The sequence below is a fragment of the Hypomesus transpacificus genome, chromosome 2, assembly GCF_021917145.1.
Source record: "Hypomesus transpacificus isolate Combined female chromosome 2, fHypTra1, whole genome shotgun sequence".
Classification (NCBI taxonomy): domain Eukaryota; kingdom Metazoa; phylum Chordata; class Actinopteri; order Osmeriformes; family Osmeridae; genus Hypomesus; species Hypomesus transpacificus.
In genome coordinates this window covers 9,806,287-9,826,642 of record NC_061061.1, presented here as the reverse complement: position 1 = coordinate 9,826,642, position 20,356 = coordinate 9,806,287, and the positions used below count along the sequence as shown (strand labels likewise).

At 43.3% G+C, this 20,356-nt stretch overlaps 2 protein-coding genes across 2 annotated transcripts; both read right to left on the bottom strand.

Moving 5' to 3' along the window:
* Window positions 1-834: 834 nt before the first annotated feature.
* On the bottom strand, window positions 835-11,317 carry LOC124483276 (gonadotropin-releasing hormone II receptor-like). The gene is made up of 4 exons (XM_047043635.1): window positions 10,646-11,317; window positions 5,767-6,289; window positions 3,071-3,272; window positions 835-2,948 (listed from the first exon to the last, which is right to left on the bottom strand). The coding sequence occupies exons 2-4, from the start codon at window positions 6,286-6,288 to the stop codon at window positions 2,533-2,535; spliced, it is 1,140 nt and encodes a 379-aa protein (XP_046899591.1). The 5' UTR covers window position 6,289; window positions 10,646-11,317; the 3' UTR covers window positions 835-2,532.
* Window positions 11,318-11,700: 383 nt separating this feature from the next.
* Window positions 11,701-20,001, bottom strand: LOC124477638 (tetratricopeptide repeat protein 24). The gene is made up of 14 exons (XM_047035572.1): window positions 19,837-20,001; window positions 19,176-19,429; window positions 18,570-18,863; window positions 17,369-17,570; window positions 16,946-17,158; window positions 16,018-16,146; window positions 15,126-15,247; window positions 14,722-14,814; window positions 14,314-14,372; window positions 14,010-14,128; window positions 13,637-13,820; window positions 12,697-12,779; window positions 12,241-12,289; window positions 11,701-12,143 (listed from the first exon to the last, which is right to left on the bottom strand). The coding sequence occupies exons 2-14, from the start codon at window positions 19,383-19,385 to the stop codon at window positions 12,032-12,034; spliced, it is 1,869 nt and encodes a 622-aa protein (XP_046891528.1). The 5' UTR covers window positions 19,386-19,429; window positions 19,837-20,001; the 3' UTR covers window positions 11,701-12,031.
* Window positions 20,002-20,356: the final 355 nt, after the last annotated feature.

Below are 20,356 nucleotides of genomic sequence, written 5' to 3'. Positions count from 1 at the left end.
TAGAACGTCCTGGGATTGCATTTCAATTTTCTGTAAAAAGATCTACCAGATAATTTAGGAGCATGAGGCATCCCATTGTCTTTCTCAGAAATGAAGATTATTTACATACTAAAGCGAGAATAAAGAGAGGCGTTCACTCTCTCACACACACCAGCTGTAGATACATGTATGTGCCCATGTGCAGCATAGTCTCACAGATGTATGTGTGAGAGAGTGTTCGAAAGAGAGCGAGACAGAGAGTGCAAGAGAGAGAGAGAGAGCGAGAGAGAGAGAGAGAGAGAGAGAGAGAGAGAGCGAGCGAGAGAGAGAGAGCGAGCGAAAGAGAGACAGAGAGAGCGAGAGAGAGAGAGAGAGAGAGAGAGAGAGAGAGAGAGAGAGAGAGAGAGAAATTGGGTAAATTGGGTAGCTAGACATGGCTGACCGTGAGGCCCCCTGCTACACGGAGTTGATGTGGACAGCGCCCGCTAGATAAGAAGCCTGTGAGAATCCTCTGTCGTCTCTGTCTCTGGTTGATTAGACACTGATGGCCCTGCGCTCTCTGTCTGTTGCTGCTGCCTTCACAAATCCGAAGATCGATGATCGTTTCCTCCCGAGTCCCTCTGCCACTAAAGTTTTATTTCTGGTATGCCTGTATGCCACCCTGCCTGTATCTCTCTCTCTCTCTCACTGTTTTTCGCTCTCTTTCTATATTCTTTTCACTTGCCTCACATAAAACATTTTTTAAAGAAGCAGACATGCTCATGCAGGCGTAGTGTAGAGTTGTAGGAGCACACATTTTATAGTTATTCTTCTGTTATTTTGGCCTTTTATTTTTTATTATTGTTGGGAATCCTATACAACAGCAAAACATATGACAGCCACTTACATGATATACAGACTGATAGACAGACAACACATTACACAATTCAAATAACATTTTTGTTTGATGGAAATATTTTACTAGAATACCAGATTATTTCAAATATAGGTCAGTCAAAAACATTGTGAGATGAAATGTATCTTCTTAGATAAGTTCCAAATGTAATATGTTGTGCTTGTCTTGCTTACAGGAGAAAGTAGATGTTCAATTTAAATACACTTAAATCTTTAAAAAGAGAAACAAAGAAAATATTTTTGATATTTATTTAAATTTGGCAAGTGTAAATAATAAAATATTACACTTGCGGGTCTGATGATGAATACAGATATCACTCTATCATGTTACAACAGCTTTTTAGCTGAAATATGCAAAGCTATTGAGGGAATGCAATAATTCTAAATGAAATTCATAGCTCTGAGCAAATGATGACATTGTCCTGTATCAGAAGGTGAAAGTATACACCCCGAAGATATACACTAATACCTAACGCCTGGTAGTTTCCTTCATGTGCTGAATCTTTGTGACTCCCTTGCTTATATAAGTATTGAACTGATTTACAAATGTAATATAATTGCTGCATAACAATTCAAGTTTAATTCAGCTTCAGTTAAACCTTTATGTCATATTCGATCCACCATTGACAAGTTGTTGACTTACAAACACACTTGGAATGTGATACCAAACATGCACTTACCAAACATAAGATATACAGTACAGCAGCTGGATCTTAGCAGTAAAGGTTTTTTACATTTCAATACAGGTTGAAAATAAAGTGTAAAATAAAGTCCGGCTATCTATTCAATAGTTCTGCACTTTGGTTATCAGTCATGAACGTCCTGATTGAACGGACAGTTCTGTATGAATCCTCACTACAGAGTGCAATTGACATTTTAGAAATGTATAAATGCGTTTACACAATGCCCATAGCTGCATGGAAAAGCAATCTGTGGGGAGATGGTGTGTAAAGTCACACAGCCAGGAGAGTTGTACTGTAATTGGTTTGCTAGAGGTAGAGGCGGATCTGCTGGTAAAAAAGAAACTTTATTTTAGGATAATTGGACCAGAATGAATGTTAGATTCTGCAACTAATTACAGTAATGTAATGTTCAAAGACAGTGAAATTAAATTGTGTCCGATGTACAGTATCCCCTCAATGCAGCTGTGAAGATATACTGGCGTCTAAAAGTCACCTTTGTTTGTAGGGCACAGTCTTATTGACCTGACAGATGTTCTCAAACACTCCAATTGGCTGTTTCTGCGATTTAACTTATCAGATTCCACCTAAATACTGAAAGGTGAGTCAAATGGCTCTGGAGTTCCAATGATAAATTCCAGCACCTTCTCAGTTCAGTGATTTATTTTGGAAGTGGTGATGGCCACCATGAGACTCAAAGCTCTCACCTACTGCCTATTGAACTAGACCCTACAGTATGGAGAAATAGGAGTTTCACTCTCCATTGTGTAGTTTGTCTACCTCCACAATGGTGGTACCCAGGAATTTCAGTTGTTTCATTCAATTCTCCAACACTTTCCACAAATTGCCAAACGTATTATATTGATGCTCTGTCCACATATCACACGATGGGTTTAGTTACATTGCCCTGAAAACGCAAAAGTATTTTCACTTTACTTCAAGGCTTAAACACAAACTCATTGGGTGCGAGAGGATGAAACTATCCTGCAGTGCCTCGGGTCTGGTCCCCACTGGGGCCGTCAGAGTCGTGCTCCCCACTGTGAGGTCCCTGCCGGGCGGACAGGCGGTCCAAAGACCTGGGAGAAGCAGCCGAGTCCCTGGTCCTCTTGGAGCACCAGCACGTAGCCAGGTCAGCTCTGAAAGAAGGCGTGTAGAAACCATAGATGACTGGGTCGCAGCATGTGTTCAGGTTGCCGAAGACAAACAAGGCGTGGTGCACGTATTCCGGCGTGACCTGCAGCATCATGGGTTGGAACCAGTACCAGATGCCCAGCAAGTAGTAGGGTGTCCAGCAGACGGTGAAGGATACCACGATGATGATGGTCATCTTGAGTGTCTTCATACGGGCCTTGGGGATCATGTCTGTGCCACTGCGTCTAAGGCACGATTCCCCAGCTGTAAAGGTAAGACATTGTTCAATGGACATGAAAGAGACTGTGGTTAGATTATAAAAGACCTCGGCAAAAGATGGTCACATTGAACTCAAGTGAGGGATTCGCTTTTCTGTACTGGGGTACCTTTGTTCTTGTGGTGTTGACGGTTGATCTCGATGAGGATCCGGGTGTAGCAGCAACTCATTACCAGCAGAGGGAACACATAGAGGGTGACGAAGTGAAACATGTTGTAGACTGTCTCCTGCCATCGCTCTTGGAAACTGCCATGGGTCACACACTGGGTGAAGTCCACGCCTTCTGCCTTGATGGCGCGGAAGATAAACAGCTGTGGAACAGAAGGTGGAGAAATATCGTTGTTAACAAAGACATCACTACACTGCCTGTGGTGTTCTTAGACCCTGACAATTCTTTGTCTGTCAGGGTGGTCCTAGTGTTTTTACATTATGGATTTAGTTTGTGTTGATTCCAGTCCAATTTACATGACATACTTTGGCACTATATCTAGTGCAAACAGTCATTTTGTACTGCAGCAGTTTTTCAGAATTTGTGTTCTAATAAAAACTGGAAAGGCTGACTCATGTCTACTGTGGCCATTTCTGTTTAATTAAAGAAGTTGGCTTGCAGCAACCACCTGACACAACTTCACTGACGAGCCTTCTCTTATTGAATGACTGTCACAATTAGAATGAAGGTGGATAAGTCATTTTGATTTATTGTCACAGGAGCAGATACTAAAATAGCTTTCAATCTACAGTAGTTTGGGAACATTACTCATGTCATTTTTGTCAACAATTTAATCTGTTAAGCTAGCTTTGGAATGAAGGACAAGGCATGGTTTCCAAAAACTAGCAAACATAAATCATATGGTTAACATAAAAGTTATAATAGTTTTACAAAAAGCAAGTTCTTAATTTCTTTAACTGATTTGACAGCAGAAGATTTAAACATGCAGTTCTACAGCAGCGTACAGCTTTAGCAAACAGCCTTTTGAAGTCACTGTCAAGTTATCTTGTGAGAACATTGTGAGGTTGTGTCACCTCTCTAAAGAGTACTTACATTTGCTCAGTGTTTTAAATCCAAACCGACTGTCCCCATACACATAATACAATACAAGGCAAGCACACACACAAACACACATACAGAATGTCCCTCCCACCCCTCCAACACACACTCTTCTCCACCTGCTGCACTCACTGATTCAATAATCTACCAACATATTCTCTCTGTTCATTCCATCATTCAATTAACAGATTTCTGGATCATGAGAATCTATCAATAAAATTAAGATAATATAGTAAGATGCCTCACACACTATATTTAGAAATCCTCCCCCTGATCCACCCCTCTTATTTAACCCATCTATTCCTGGAACAGGGGAGGGGCTATGGTCACGTCTAGGTGGGGGTAGGGGCTGTGGTCACATGGGTGCTCTTGCAATGCGGCATGGCTGCGTACATCTTTGGTTGCTACTCTCTCTCTCTCCTTTCCTCTCCGCTCTCTCTTTCTCTCTCTCTCCCTGGATCAAAACTGAATATACAATTATGGGAGAGGTGCCAGAGGCAAGACGACAGGGCTCTGTGAATCAACCGCTTCTGTCAGGTGCAAAGATAAAGCTCCCAGGAGCCCCGGAGTCACCCCTGACAGCAAATGAGCCTTATTTGTTGCCTTGGTCATAAATCTGTCCTCATTAGGGACAGCTATTTTGAAAAATATGCTTTGATACTATGTTTACCTGTGTTGAGCCCATGACCCTCTTTAAGCCCCAAATTGAATTACAAGTCATTTCTTGGTAAATGTGCAAACACATCTACAGTATGTGATGGAGAAGGGTTGCCAGAAATGGCACATTAAAAGCATTTTATCTACGTAACATATGTAGATCCTAGTAATGTACTTTTACTCGTTAGTATGTAAAAATAAATAAAAATAATGACCAATATTCACATTGTAGATGACGTACTTGCAAGCAAATGTGTGCTGTTTTTACGCATTCAACTAAAAAGGGGCTTCTTGTTTACGTAAACCCCTCTGTGTCCCGAGATGCTCGAACCACACCACACAGATCAATGCCTCATTTCCACTTCCTTTAACATCAACTTTTTAAGGATTCATTAATACATTTTCAATCGTTTACTCAAGACCTTTGAATGACGAAAATTACGCATGTGTGTGTGTGCGTGTGTGTGTGTGTGGGCACATGTGTATGTGACCTTCACATGATAACTTCAACACCAGCTTACAAATAATGGCCTCCGCCATCCTTCCTTTCTGTCGTGTCATCAGTCACTGGAGAATGAATGCGTAACGGTACATAAAACATGGGTTGTGCACACTGATTGATTATCTGTTCAGCACAGTGGCTTCACTAGGTTATTGAGTAGCACTGCATGACACTCATTTTGTTTAGAGGTCCTAAAAGCTTTGGCCAATTGAGACATCACAACAAATGATTAGGATTAATCACGTTGCCAAGACCATATGAAATATTTTAGGTGAATCCATGTGTCAGAATCAAACAAACACCCCCTTTTTCGGCTGCCTTTGTTTTTCTTTATGTCCCACACAGTTCTTCTTCCCTCTCTCAATCTAATTATCTTCCCCTTTTTCTCTATTCTCTAAGACTCCCCTCCACACATCCACACATCTACACATCCACACATCCACACATGCACACATATACACATGCACACATACACACATACACACATACAGAAATCCACACATCCACACATCCACACATGCACACATACACACATACACACATACACACATACACACATACACACATACACACATACACACACACTTGACCCACTCACCTGTGGGGAGGCCAGCAGCAGACTCAGACTCCAAGCCAATCCCAGCATCCTCTTGTTCCTGTGGTGGGAGTTGAGTGAGTCTAAGGGGTGCAGGATGGCGTGATGCCTATCCAGACTGATAACCACCAGTATGAACGCAGAAGAGTGCATGGCAAACAGCTTGAGGAAGCAGAGCAGTTTACACAAGACGTCCCCGCCGTACCACTGCACTGTTATGTTCCAGATGGCATCCAACGGCATCACCACAAACGTCATCATCAGGTCTGCTGTGGCCAGGCTAACGATTAGCGGTCGCAGGTGGGAGGCCAGCCTCCGGCCACGCCCTCGGCACACACTGACCAATAGCGCGAGGTTACTGCAGGCGGCAAACAGGAAGAGGACAAAGGTGGCGCTGACACGGAATTGGGCCGCACGGGTAAAGGTGGGTGCCTCCCATTCCGTCAGTGATGGGAACTGGGAGGAGTTGGCGACGGGGAGCCCCGGCGACACTGTTGACGGCAGGAAGGACAGGTTCCAAGACATCCTGGAGGAGTGGAGATAGTTCATTTTAATGTTGGCTCATACACAATGACTACTTTCCAGTTTCTCCCATATACACAAGAATGAGGATGTTTTACTCAGACTGACTGTTCTTATACTGTGTGGTTGCTCATTCAAATCTGAATGTGGGTCGCTCTTCTGCTGAATGCTATTACCGTAAGTGTGACTTGGGGTTTTCCATTTTCCTTACATAGGTCTATCAACCAACTCAGCAGAATATCTGACTGCCATTAGGATATTAAAACAATTATCACACAAATCTAAGTGTGACAGATTGCAATCCCACAGCACTAAAAAGAAAATGTGTGTGCGATAATTGCTCTGTGTTATGTAACTGGGTGAGTAAGTGTGTTTTCAGAACTTCACAACAGACAGCTCTTTTCTAATAAGCCGTCAGGGCCGCCCCTTTATTGTTAATAACAAATACAAAGTCTCTGCAGCATAACCAATACAATTAATAAACCAGTTGTCCACTTGTAAACTTGTAAATCTTGTAAAACTTGTTAAAATGAACTTGTGTTCATTGACCTTGCTTGGTCTACTAAATATCCTTAACTTGAGCTAAACATATTTACTCTGCCTGTCTGATCTCACTCGTGTGAGTGCTTCAAATGTTGTTGATGTAAAGGGGTGTCAAATGTACAGTAGATTTTTGATTAAACTTACTTTGTATATATTAATGTAAATAAATATATACAGTATATAGGAATGAAAAATTGTCAACAGATTTCCCAAGCATTTCATTTTTTGCATGTCTATGCATATTACCTATTACACGTGTACTGTACAAATACAGCACATATATATGCTGAGATGCATTTGTAATAACCAGACAGCATTTCCCTAAATCACATCCATGCAATGCATCATTTGTTAAACACTGAAAGGTCACATAAAGCAAGATAAATTCTCCAGTTTTCTACACAACATAAAAGTCCAACATCAAACATATCACTACAATCAATGTCTCAACTCCAATAAACCAGCTGTTACCAAGATATTGGAAGCACTTTGTCATCAGAGGCCGAAAAAATTACTTTTGACTGAAAATATACCACACCAGCACCCACACAAAAGTGGGTTCAAGGAAAGGCCAGAAAGGAACTACAACACAGCCTAGTTGACTTTGGGAACATGATTAATCTGTTTCTTTACTACATTATGGCCTGTAGAAATCACCTTCCACATACAAGGCAGTTTCACCCTGCTTGTGTGTGGCCTAGGCAACAGTCATTATTGCCTTCAAGCTGCATTGTGTGGCCGGTTGTGATGAGTGAATCATTGTGGCACAATGACGTACACAGGTGGAAGAAGGGAGATATAGGCTTCATCACACCTCTGGAGTGTGAACAATCTAATCAAAGCTTAGTTTAGGCTCAGATACTAGGTTCTACACAGCCCATAACTATATTGTCATGGTGACATGGTTGGGTAAAATAATTGCCTGCATCTGCCTTGGCAGCACACATAATTCTTCAAAAGAAATTAAAGATTTCCAGAGGTTCTTCAGTTCTCTTTGGGAGAATCATTCCTAATTCCCGCTGGAACAGTTCATAGGTCGAAGGATTCTAATTGGCAAGGTTTTGTGATGACTACCAAGGTATTTCACACCAAGACATCCTCAAAACAGTATAAGCAGTGTCTTGAAGACATTCGTTGTTTGGTTGTAATAAAATTGAGTCGCTTCATGACAAGAAAAGACACTGGTCTGTATGCCACATGTAGCGTCTTCCCTCCTGACAATATTGACTTAAGGCTCGATGTAGAGGACCAGTAGGTCTGACTTAGAGCTGTCAACGCTTCACACTCCTCCCTGCCATGTGAATACTAACAAACAAAGTGATGTTGCTTTGGCATGGAGGGACATGTTTTTTCTGCTCCACGTTCCTGCCATAGAGAAATGTCCTTGTGCAACGTGCCACAAAAACCATTGCAACGCAATCTTCATTTTCTTGTCATCGAACCAACCCTGTAGGGACTAATAGTGTTTATAAATCTTCTACAAAGGGCATGTCATTCGTTAGAAATAAAGTGCAGAGGCTGTTCAGACTTCGTCCATGGGCTAATGTGAGGGGTGGAGTCAACAGCCAATCAATCCTGTAGGCCCTTTTGGCATGAAATGTTGTGCATCTTTCATTAACAAGTGATTTCATCCCTTTAAAAAAAAAAGTATAGAAATGTCTTCTTGTCATGGTTTTTGACATCTTAAGTGGATGTGCCCTCAATTAAATTAATCTGCTCAGTGTCTGCATGTGTGTTCCATTAAATAATTTATGTATGACTTTATAGCCCAGTGCTCGACAAAAAACTATTCCCCAATTGAAAGGGTCAAGAGGAAGTCAAAGACCTGTTTGGTCTTTGTTTAATTAGAATTGGCTACTTCCTGTTTCTGAAGGTATCGTGGATTATAATAGGATGACATCATTCCTCGATTGAGAGTTGAAGTCTTCGCTTCAACATCAACCCTTGCGTCAATTGCATTAAAGTTCACTCTTTATTTCAGTGTTTGAGGGTTGTTCCTTCAGTTTTCAAGGAGCGTGGAGACTACATCTGAACAACAGAGACTGAATTAAACCCTATCATTCATCTCTCCAAAATGAATTTCGTACCATCACATTTCTCATAATGTTATTTACTTTGGACCAAGATCTCTATGTACTATTATCAATGAATGTGCTTGTCTGTTTGTAGAATTGAGGCTCACTGGGCTCCTACAATCCAAATGAGCGACATCTCATTGCAACATTTGGGACATCATGTCCACAACAATTTCCCAACATGATGACCTCCCTGGCAGGCTGCCGGTCATTCTCTATTGACCATGATTCTCCACTGTCAGGTTATTCTCCTGAAAGCACCCAGTTGATTCACTGTGAAGCATCTCTTGTAAAGGTCGCTACTGTTAACACCGACACTGCAGTCAGAACAGCACAAACCCAGCCTTGATGGCCCATGCACCATTCCCCACTCCTGCTTGGTTCAACAACCTTGGATGTGTGTGTGTGTGTGTTTATGATTAGGTCTGTATATGGACCAGCAATGAAAAAAATATTTTGTAGGAGTGATTTTCATAATTGAGACTCATTCTGGATGTTTCCTTTGAGTTAACCCGTTAGAGCAGTGGTTCTCAATCCTGGTCTTCGGGACCCCCTGCCCTGCATGTTTTAGATATTTCCCTGCTCCAACACACCTGATTCAAATGAATGGGTCGTTGTCTAAAACATGCAGGGCAGGGGGTCCCGAGGACCAGGATTGAGAACCACTGCATTAGAAGACCCCTGCGAACGCTTGAGGAACAGGTTTGGTGAAACCTGTTAAACCCCAACACTGAGCTGACCAACAGCCAGAATTGATGGCACTGGCACACCTTAAGATATACACATAAATGTAAATTCCGGGGCAGAAACCTAAATTACTGCGCACATGCATCATGGTTAAGATTGGGTCAAGGTTTTCCCTGTGGTTTTGCGCTACGAAGGAACATGTGAAACTGTGAGACAAATCGTCATAACACCGGGTTTAACATCTTTACATCATGTCCCGTCTCTCCGCTCTCTGAGTTAACCCTTTAAGTTCGAGCGCGGTTAGCATGTGAAGAAGCATCCTTGAGATCCATTGAAAGATGAACGTGCATGGTTTCACATTTCAGCACTTCCGTTTCACTGTAGATTCTGACGCATGCATTCACACGCGTTCTTCTCATTTTCACACACACACGAACGCAAGCACACCTAATGATCTTCCCGGCTACTCTACATCAATTTCTACATCAATTAATTAAACTCTTCCAACACCATATCTCCAGGTCCAATGCTGCTCATATCCCTACACTTCAAATTCGAAGACTTATTAGCTGCGAATGGCTTTGCTGCACTTTTGAAAGTGAACTTGGATGTATTTTTAGGAGCAGTTATTGTTCTTCCGCCCACTGAGGCATCCCTGGCTCGAGAAGGTGATCCTCATTCGGATCTGAAGGAGGATCAAGTTTCGCAGTACATCTTTCATTGCTACAGCCTATACCTACATAAGACGAGGACTGTAGCTACGCTGTAGCCCCAAAGGCACTTCACTGTTATTTTAATGTCGACTGATTTGGGGAAATGCTTTAGACTAGCAACCTGAGTAAGCAAATTGTTTAAGAAACTTTAAGTAGTAGAAACTGTTTGGCCAACCAGTAGAGTAGATTGTAAACTAAAATAATGTGAGGAAGCATATGCATTTGGTTTTAAAGTCTCATTTTGCTGACTAAATGTCAGTTAGCTAAAGCCTATAGGCTGATTAAGTTCAGTTCAACCTTCCTGATATAGGCTATAACGCATCAACATTTGTCATAACCTACCTTGAAATGCTCAGGTCACTTGGATCAACATTCTTTACTGGATGTAACCTTAGTGTTGATTTGTAATTCCAATTTAAAAGTTCTGCAATGACATAAAAAATTATGTTTCATTTTCCATGAAACGTGGAATAAGTCTTCAAAGTAGGTAGGCTATTCTTTTCCAGGGATCCAATTTCTTTGACGTTTTTTCAATGTTTTAATTTAGCTTAGTAAACTATTCATTGATGAAAGTATTTTGTCTATAAAAAAAGCTCCCTACTGCATCAATCTTTCTGAAAGATCTGTCCGTTTGGTCCACGGAAGGCAAATCAGGCTACGCATCTGACTGCAGTGGCAACCGCTTGGTTCTGTCCCACTAGCGCTGTATTTCAGAGAACTAAGCGGGTGCTGTTCGCATGTGTGCTGAAAGGCGACGAGTGCTGGTCGTAGTAGATGGATGGTCTTGAACAAATCGTTTATAAATTGACAACATTGACAACATTATCCGTCATACTGGTTTCCCTAAAATAAAAAATGAAAATAGAGAAGGTAACCGTTGTATTAGTTTGGATCTTCAGCAGTCAGTTTCCGCTATAGCCTACTAGTTTGAATATAAGAAAACCAGAATGTAGTCAGTATGCAGACACATGGTTTTATCTATCTGCTGAGACGGCTACATAAAGATTGACGCTGTTTGCCCTGTACCTCTAGCATTTTTACCGGCTCAAGCACTATCGCCAGTGAACGACTGGATTAGTCACAGTTTACTCCCCCCAACCCCCTTTGTGTCAATCTGTAAAGCCATTCAAAAAGTGTGGGTGAGTCTTCTTACATCAAGGAAACTCACATTTGAGGTTTCATTTGAGGGCCATCTGCAAAGCTCAGACTGAATTCCACAAGATACGCCCTAAAGAACCAAATAATGAAAGCAGATTGAGTGGTCGATTGTGAAGTATTCTTTCCAGTGGTAGAAAAGTAGTTGCTCATTTGATTTAAAACATGATGAATATTATTTTAATGAAAAGCAGAACATATTTTAATATTTGCAAACAATAGAATGCATTGACAGCCAAAGCCATTGTAAAATTATAATTTATTTCATAATTCATAACCCACAGTCATTTGTACATGTGAATAAGTGCACATCAGTACAGATACATCTGTGAAGTGTTCCCAGAGCCCTTTTCCATTTGATTCTATTGCTTGCTAAGCCATTAGTAAAAAAGCCTACATAGAAATATAATTAAAAGTATGAGGCCCTTAGACAAATATCAACAAATATCAATCATCAATAATCAACAAAACCCTCCAAGAACAATATTTACATGCACATACCAGTACAAATTTGACAAATTGAGGCTGTAAAACATTCTTTGTGAATGGCTAGTTAGTACTTAATTACACCATTCACATGACTGTACATATTCGAGACTTCCACTTTTTAATCAGGGCTGTGGCGTCTTCATTAACCGATCCACTAGTAGGTGGAGCCTCTTGGTCTTCGACCAGTGGGGTCTCACTTCAACAGGAAAATAACTTGAGTATTGCAGGATAGCCCTCCTCAATCTCCTTTCTGCACATTTCATTAGAAACTACACATCCATCATTTTCCTTACCTGTTCATTTGCATTTTCCTAGTTTTTATACTTTCGTACAAATGTTCACCTGCAGAGAAATACAACAGCATTTCATATAGCTGTCAAATCCGGTTCTAATGGAGGATCTGAGAGTGAGGATCCGCTAGTCTGTCCTTTCTTATAATCCATTCAGAATGGTGACACTCCAGCACCTCTTTTAATGTCAGCACAAGATGTTCATCAATGACACTGTCTCACATGAAGATCGTTACAATAATATCAATTATTTATACATGCCGTGTTAGCAAGTCTCTCACAAAAACCTGCAGTCCCAACACAATATTTTTACATCCCAGATTTGATAGGAGTTGCCCTTGTACGGTCATGCGACTGAATGCATTTTATACATCCTGGATATTACAGGAGGATTTACCCCTAAGGATTTTTTTTAAAGAGCTGACTGTCGTCAAGTTGCATTGATGTTATGATACCTACTTTGCTGAGTGTTCCCAATGCTGCCAGAGATGCTCTGGTTCTGGTAGTGTGAGTCTGGGTGCTCATATGTATTGTTTAGGTTTCTGGACAAATGAAGAGCGGAGGAAACATTGGAGCAAAATAATCTTCTCCTGACAACATCTTCCAGAGTAATTAAAATGACTTTTGGCTCTGTGCCGAAAGGTGAGAGGAGAAACTGGATTCATGGAGTGAGTAAAACAGGAGGATTTAACACACGCGCACAGACAGTACATGTCTGTACACGCTCACAGACACTAAGCCCTGTCGACACTCTGACTGTACAAGAGTCAAAGCAAAGCAGTTATAGTGGAAAAAGAAGGAATTACTGGGTAGCTGGTGCGTATGTTTGCATGTGAAAGACTGAGAGACTGAGCAAAGGAGTCTGTGTGCGTGTGCGTGTGGGTGGTTTGGTGTATCATCATCATCAGTCAAGGTCAGAGCTCCTCCTGTGTGTTTATTGTCTTTGCGTGCATGTGTTTGAGCCTTCCCTGCTTGGACTATATTGATAAATGCACAGCCTGCTAATGATTCTCTATTCTCCTCATTATAATACTTTGCCGCAGAGACGGATGCTCCCCAAGCCCTCCATGTCTGTTGTAGGTGAATTACACCAGGATACTGCCACATTGCAAAAATACACAACATAAGATGACGGTCTTGATTGGTAGGTTATGAAAAGCCTTTGACTTAACCGTATGTGATATGCAGTTGTAAGCACTTAACAAAGCTATCATTCACAAAACAAAGTGTATTCATGGGGGGGGGGGGTTTCCCTGTTCAATTCTAGATGTGCATGTGTACATTTGTAAGAAACAGAGGGTGGTGAACACAGACAACACAAACACAGTTTGTTCAGGTGTGTATATACAGTATGTGTTACACTATATCATGTGTGTGTTGAGGGGTGGGGGTACCTTACCTATTGGCCCCAGGAAGCACAGTCACATGGCCTGACTGCTCTGGTGTCACTCCTCTGAGAGTTGACACGTGCCCAGCTTCCTCTCCTGTGGTCTGTCTCTGCGTCTGGTCTCCATCCTGGCCCAGGGCTCCCGCTCCCCCCACCTGCTCCTGGGAAGACCCTGCTACGGAGCCAGCTCCACTCACTGAGGACCAACAGTAGTCATATGTTTCATAAAGGCACACATGCCAAATAAAGCAAAAAATAAGCTTAGTTAGCAACCACTTTTAGTCACCTGCTCAGAAAAGATCTCACATTGCAAACACACTTGTGTACTTGCTTTCGAACAGGCAGGCAAACACACACACGTGGAATGTCAATGTTGGGAGCTTACTCTGGGGGCCACCCTCCACCCTGTGCCCATTTGAAAGGCCACCCCTGTGGTGTTGGGTGGATTCCGGGTCCAGAGTTTGGAGGCCCGGCCCTGGCTTGGTGCCTTTGATGTCAGGCAGCCTACAGTATTCAGGGTGAATTAAGAACACACTGAAATCCCACTGCCTATTGGGCAGCCTTAGGAAATGTCAGCAGCACTCCTCTTTCTACCGCACAACCATCTGCAGTGGTATGAAATATAAATGACTTGTGTCTAAACGTCAATAATCAACAATAGTGGCCTGTCGATTTGTGCTTAGTCTCACCTTGCAGCTTGTCCAGGAAGAATCCCATTGTGGGAGTGTCGATGAGGACCAGGACCTCTCTGTAAAAGAAAAACAAGGTGATGTTGACAAGCCTTGGAAACATCCTTGAATCGCTCTGCCCATCCATACTACTGCTCTCCTACCAGAAGCACTTGTAAAGGAGTCGCACACATATTTCAATGGGAGTCTTCGATCAATGGGGTCTCACAAACATGATAATAACTTATCTCAGCTCAGAGCCCTCCTCAACTCACTAAATGCACATTTCATTAGATCCACAACCTAGAAATCTCCAGTCACTTTTTGCACAGGATGACCAGACCAGTACTGCTAACCACAAACTACACAGATTATTGTACAACATCACTGGTCAATTCAAATGTGCAAAGGGGTACATGTTGCGTGTACCTGTAATCTGCCAGGGGTGGTCAGAGAGAGGGTTAGTTGCAGAGTGTCACTCAGCTTGTTGACCAGACGCTCCTGGACACTACTGGAGGAGTCCTGGAAGATCAGAGGGACGTACACAGACTGACAGTTAGACTGCTGTTATGGCTTGGATTCACGTCACTCAAACGAGTGGATGAAACGGTCAAAGGTAAAACCTGGTTGCTAAAATGTAACAAATCGGATATTAATGACCTCAAATCCAAGCAAAAATTCAACATTTTAGTACAGAGCCAAAACAGCTCAACTATTGTCCAAATACTTGTGGAGTGCACCGATCTGCAAATGGTCCTTTTTCCTACGTGCGATTGATCTTACAGTGACTGCATTGGTGTGTTAACAATGGACTGAATTGATCCCCAGCTCACCTTACACTGTGAAAGAGCTCCCAAAGCTTGCTTGTAATACTGCGTAGCTTTCTTCAGGTCTCTCAGCTTCAAGCGAGCCTCACCCAACCCCTCATACGCTTGACATTGCCCCTTATAGTCGTCTGGGGAGGAAAGAGGGAGGGCGGGGGGAAAAGAATGAAGCCCCATTATATTGTTTGATAGATTTTGAGAGAGAGAGAGAGGGAGGGAGGGAGGGAGGGAGGGAGGGAGGGAGGGAGGGAGGGAGGGAGGGAGGGAGGGAGGGAGGGAGGGAGGGAGGGAGGGAGGGAGGGAGGGAGGGAGAGAGAGATACAGAGAGAGAATCAGGAAAGTTAATTAGGAAAAAATATAATAAAGGAAGACAGAAAAGAGCAGGTGGTGAGAGACAGAGAAGGAGGGAGGCAGGGATGAGAGAAAAGGTGAGAGGAAGATCATTGCGTAGGCAACCGGGAGCGCTATGAGGTACTTGGTGACAGTGACAGATCATTAGAGGATGTGGATAACAGCGGTGGGGGGCGGGGGAATGGGGGGGGGCATCACACAGGTTGCTGTTGGCCCATTTGGAGTCCAGAGATATGTTGACATTTGATAGATATAAATCAAAGTTCGACAGATATATCTAGAATCATTCATGTGGTCTGATGCAATCCAGCTATTCCAGGATACAATACAAGCTACTAAAGGAGAGGATATGATTTGCCAACTGAAAAGGTCAGCAGTTTACCCAAATGTGATTTTGGAATCTGAAAACAGTAACAGCCTTCCACATATAGACTTTTTAAAGCTTGCCTGTAGCTCCCCTGGCTAACGCAAACCCATGTCCAAATGAATTACGCATGGGTCAGTAGCAGAAGAAAGCTGACGAAAATATAACTGGGTCCACCAGGACTACCTGTGTCTTTGAAGGCCTGCAGGGCGTGGAGGTAGTTCTCAGCAGCTTCCTCATGCTGGCCCAGCTGACTGAGGGCAAAGCCCAGGTTACTGAAGCACCTGCCCTGGGAACGGCGACTCCCCTGGGAGCCTGGAGAGATGGAGTGGAGCACCTATGAGGGAAATGCACCGCGGCTAATGGCGGAGGGCCTTTAAAACACTCAGCTTCCCACTTGAGACACGTTTTCTTGAGAGCTAATGGATCTTTTCGTGCCGCGGTATTTTCTGGACATTCCTTCGATCGGAGCTGACGCACATGCTGCTCAAAGGTACACACGCTACGTCAGCATGAGTCATTCAGCAGTGCTGTCGTAAGCACTCTGGTGACTGTTGCAGGAGTAGCCCTGAGTGAGTTTGGTCCCAAACACACACACACACACAGACAGACAAGCAGACACATAATTTACTTGTCCTAATGAGAGCTGTCCAGAGACAAATTAAAGCCATTATTAAAGCCATGTACTGCATGCCACACATACATAAACATAAAACACACACGCACACACACATATAATTAAATGGCTGAAATTACATGTCTTTATACCCACTTAAACAGACGTGCACCACCATCATGAAGGGTACTGTCTAATGCACCTCCAATTATTAATAGGTAGGAGAGTATGTGAGCGGACCTCTCTCATGCAACCACTCCCTCAGCTTTCTGATCATTTACCATCTTTCTGTCTTCCTTTTGGGCTTTTTTAGTCATCCTCTTCCTCGTTTCCCTTACCCTCTCTGTTATCTTTCCCCTCAACCTCTTTATTCAGCCTTTCACCTCTCACTATCTTTCCCTTACTGTTCACTCTCTTTCAATATGAACTGTGTCCACGTCCGTCTCACTCTTCAGCACCTCCCCCCCCCCACCCCCCCCCCCCCACCCCCATGCTCACCGTGCAAGCTGGCTGCCTGAGTGTGGTATTCCAGGGCCTGCCTGTACTTGCCCAGGGAGTTGTGTGCAGCACCCAGGTTCTGCAGGACCACTGCCAGCCTGCTGGGCTTGGCCCCAATGCCAGCTAGGGGCAGTGCCCGCTCATAGCAGCTGGCAGCCTCCTGAAACAGCTTCAGCTGGGAGAAACTCAAGCCCAGGTCATTGTACAGGTCACCTGGCAGAGGCACGGGAGAAGTAGAAGAGAGACATAGGGTGCACAGAAGGAAAGAGGGAGGGTAAAGAGGGAGAGGGGGATGATATGTGCGGGTGGCAGCCTTTTTTATTAGAAATAAATATGACAGATGATTCTAAAATGAGTCTCTCTTTACTTGGCTTCTACTGCACAGCACCATCTGACCTACATTGCAGGTGGTAATCTACCTACCCAGTGACTCGGGGTCTTTGACGTTCTCGCTAAGTTCCAGGCACTCTGTCAGCACGTTGATGATGTCATCCATGGTGAAGTCGTCGGACCGGAGCATGTGACTTCCTGCCTCTTTGAGGGCCATGGCTGCGGTGTCCAGTTTGCCTGCCACCCTGTAGCTCTCCCCCGCCCTCTGGCAGCTGCTGGCGGCCAAGCTCCACTCCTGTTTGCACCAATCATAGGTCTGATCCATAACCAAGTCTTCAGACAAAATGACCGTACACTTCCTGTTTTGTTTTACTGGAATACAAATAATATGAAATCCCGCGTTCTTTCAGCAAGACTTGAACATATGACTTGAAAATATGGAGATACTATAGAGGGCAGAAGCATGCGCACAGTTATGCCAAGTCCCCATCGTGAGAAAAATCAATGTTCTGCGATGGGGGTGAAACCCTGATTACTGCTCTTCAGTTAGAATTTGGATGAATGCTCCGCAGGTAATGACCCATTTACTACACAAGGAAAAAAGACTGTCTCACGTAATCAAATGAGTGATGGGATCGTCCAATCACCTGATTGTCTCCTTGCAAAAAAATTATTGGGATCTTTAATCATGGTTGTTGGTGAATAAATGCTTTGTCCGTTAGTGTATTCCAGACCACATCCATGAGCTTAAAGTATTCTTAAAGAGTTCTGCATGTGCAGAAGTTATGAGGGTGGTTAAATGCTGCCTCAGCAACTTACTAATGGGCCACAGAATGCAAAGCTCCATATACAGTAATCCTTCCCTATTAAGCAAGGCATGCATTTATTAGATGGAAGGGAAATTGATTTGTGGGCAATATCCTACTTCAGAAGCGCACATCTTAGTTTTCTCATGATAAAAAGTAGGATGAAATACATGCTTAAGTTAAGATAACATATAAGATAAACTGTATGAAAGGTAAGCTCAGATGATATTTCATTGTGGAGCAAAAAATGTTACATATCATCAAGTTTTGGATGCAGGAACTCTATTCTTCAGTGTCAGAGGCTCTGACAAGTGCGTTATTTTTGTGATGCATCACAATGCTAGCATGCAAGCAACATTGCAGCACGATTACACAGAGAGATTCAGAAGATGACACGGCAAGGTTTCACTTTGGGCACATCCAAATAACTGTATCTTGAGTGACAATGCAATCCCCATGACACACTGTAAAAAGGTGTGTATGCACACCTGCAAGAGGAGATGACAGCGAGCCATCTTCATGCATGTGTCCCCCTCACTGGCACCATCCCCCTGGGAGCGATACAGCTGGGCGGCCTGGAGGTAGTGTCCTGTCGCCTGGCCAAGCTCACCGAGCACATCGCGGGCCACGCCCAGGTTGAACTGGAGATCTGCGACCCGCTCCCCTCGCTCTCCAGGTTGGGCACGTGTCAGGAATTCTAGACCCTTCTGGGGCTTGCCCGCCTCCACGTACGCGGCACCCAGATTAAAGGCGCATACCCGCTGGACCCGGGTCTCTTTTAGCTGTGTGTGTGGGGAGGGTGGGGGTTAGAGAAATGGTACACTGGGTAATAATACACTGGCTTACACTAAATAGGATGTTAACAGCTTGATATGCTTGCTAAAATACAGGGATCTGGGGTTGGATCTCACTCAAACTCAATCCAGTACGTCTGTATAATGCACGAGTAGTATGTGTGTATAGTGCATGGGCCTGTCGGGCTAATTAATAACAATTCTATGGAAGCTTTGAAGCATTTTGAAGCAGCTGAGAGTTAGACTGAACATGGGTATTATGCAGGAAATGTACTAGCTGATATGGTTAATTAATATCACCTCTACAGAAGCTTTGAAGGCCTTTTTGAAGCAGCTGAGGGCTTCCTCACAGTTGCCCCCCTGTAGGGCACTGTGCCCAGAGGCAGTGAGCTCGTCGATGTCCACATGGACTGCTGCAACCCCAGTGCCATTATCCTTGCACTTAACAGCCCTGTCACTTTTCTTTTTCCTCTTCTTGCCCTCTTGTGACGGAGAGCTATCAGACGCCATGTTGGGCTTGGCGGGGGGTTCTACAGGGGAGCATTATGATGACACTGCAGGAGAGAGAAAGACAGAGAGAGAGAGATTAGAAAGGCCTAAAACTATCACCATGCAACCACTCTGTAGGTGAACACAAAGGCAACTAGATAGACAGGCGGCATACTGCCCCCCTTTGGTAGCTGAGAGATTTGACATGTGTGGCGTTAATGTTGACATGTGGTGACTCACTGCCTGTCCCCTTTGAATAAATGTTTAATCATCTGTCTAATGTAACACCAGGTTTACTGACAAACGCAGTCAAATTATATAGCTATAGTTAGCTAGCTATCAACTTTGACATATTTTACAGTAGGCTAACTGGGTCGCAATGAAGTTACAGTTTTTCTTGCCATCCTCAATTAATCGTACCTAGGGCACGACTACAGTACTGTTGCTAGTAGCTCGTCATATATACACTTACATTTTCAAGATAATGGGCCATCCAAAGAGTTATTGATTCAATGTATTAAGATTCTACTGGATTGCTGATATTCTTCGGTGATAGTGGAGCATGTTAATTATGCCAGTGAGCAATAGTCTATTGTTAGCTTTAGGTTTTGACAATGCTTAGCTAGCTACTAGCTAAACGTTCTCAAGTCTGGTTTGACTCCGTTGCCATAGTAATCTTAATTAGGAGGTGTGGACAAGGACAACTAAAAAAGCCACACCTTTTGTTACGACTGTTTATTTCATCAGAGCGAAAATCTATGATTTTTTTTATTTCAAGTTTAATATATCTACATTATGTACGTGGTTCAATAAGTAATAACACGATTTGGTGGGTTACTATCGATTTTCTGTCAGTCTGTGCGCACATGAGTGTCTAAAATAAACTTCATGTACCATGATGCCACGTCTTCATCATATGATTACTATAACTGGGTGTGTTCGACTTAATGCATCGCCGGCAGCGCCGAAAGTCGGCTACAGCCGGCTGCCTT

Excerpts from the sequence above, each read along its gene's own strand:
- LOC124477638 (XM_047035572.1), bottom strand. The coding sequence starts at position 19,385 with ATGGCGTCTGATAGCTCTCCGTCACAAGAGGGCAAGAAGAGGAAAAAG. Across the intron at positions 15,248-16,017 it reads GCAGGCCTTCAAAGACACAG|ACGACTATAAGGGGCAATGT; the intron begins GTAGTCCTGGTG and ends TTTCCTCCCCAG. Across the intron at positions 14,129-14,313 it reads CTTCCTGGACAAGCTGCAAG|GCTGCCTGACATCAAAGGCA; the intron begins GTGAGACTAAGC and ends TGAATACTGTAG.
- LOC124483276 (XM_047043635.1), bottom strand. The coding sequence starts at position 6,288 with ATGTCTTGGAACCTGTCCTTCCTGCCGTCAACAGTGTCGCCGGGGCTC. Across the intron at positions 3,273-5,766 it reads TGCTGCTGGCCTCCCCACAG|CTGTTTATCTTCCGCGCCAT; the intron begins GTGAGTGGGTCA and ends TCTGTTCCACAG. Across the intron at positions 2,949-3,070 it reads TCAACACCACAAGAACAAAG|CTGGGGAATCGTGCCTTAGA; the intron begins GTACCCCAGTAC and ends TTACCTTTACAG.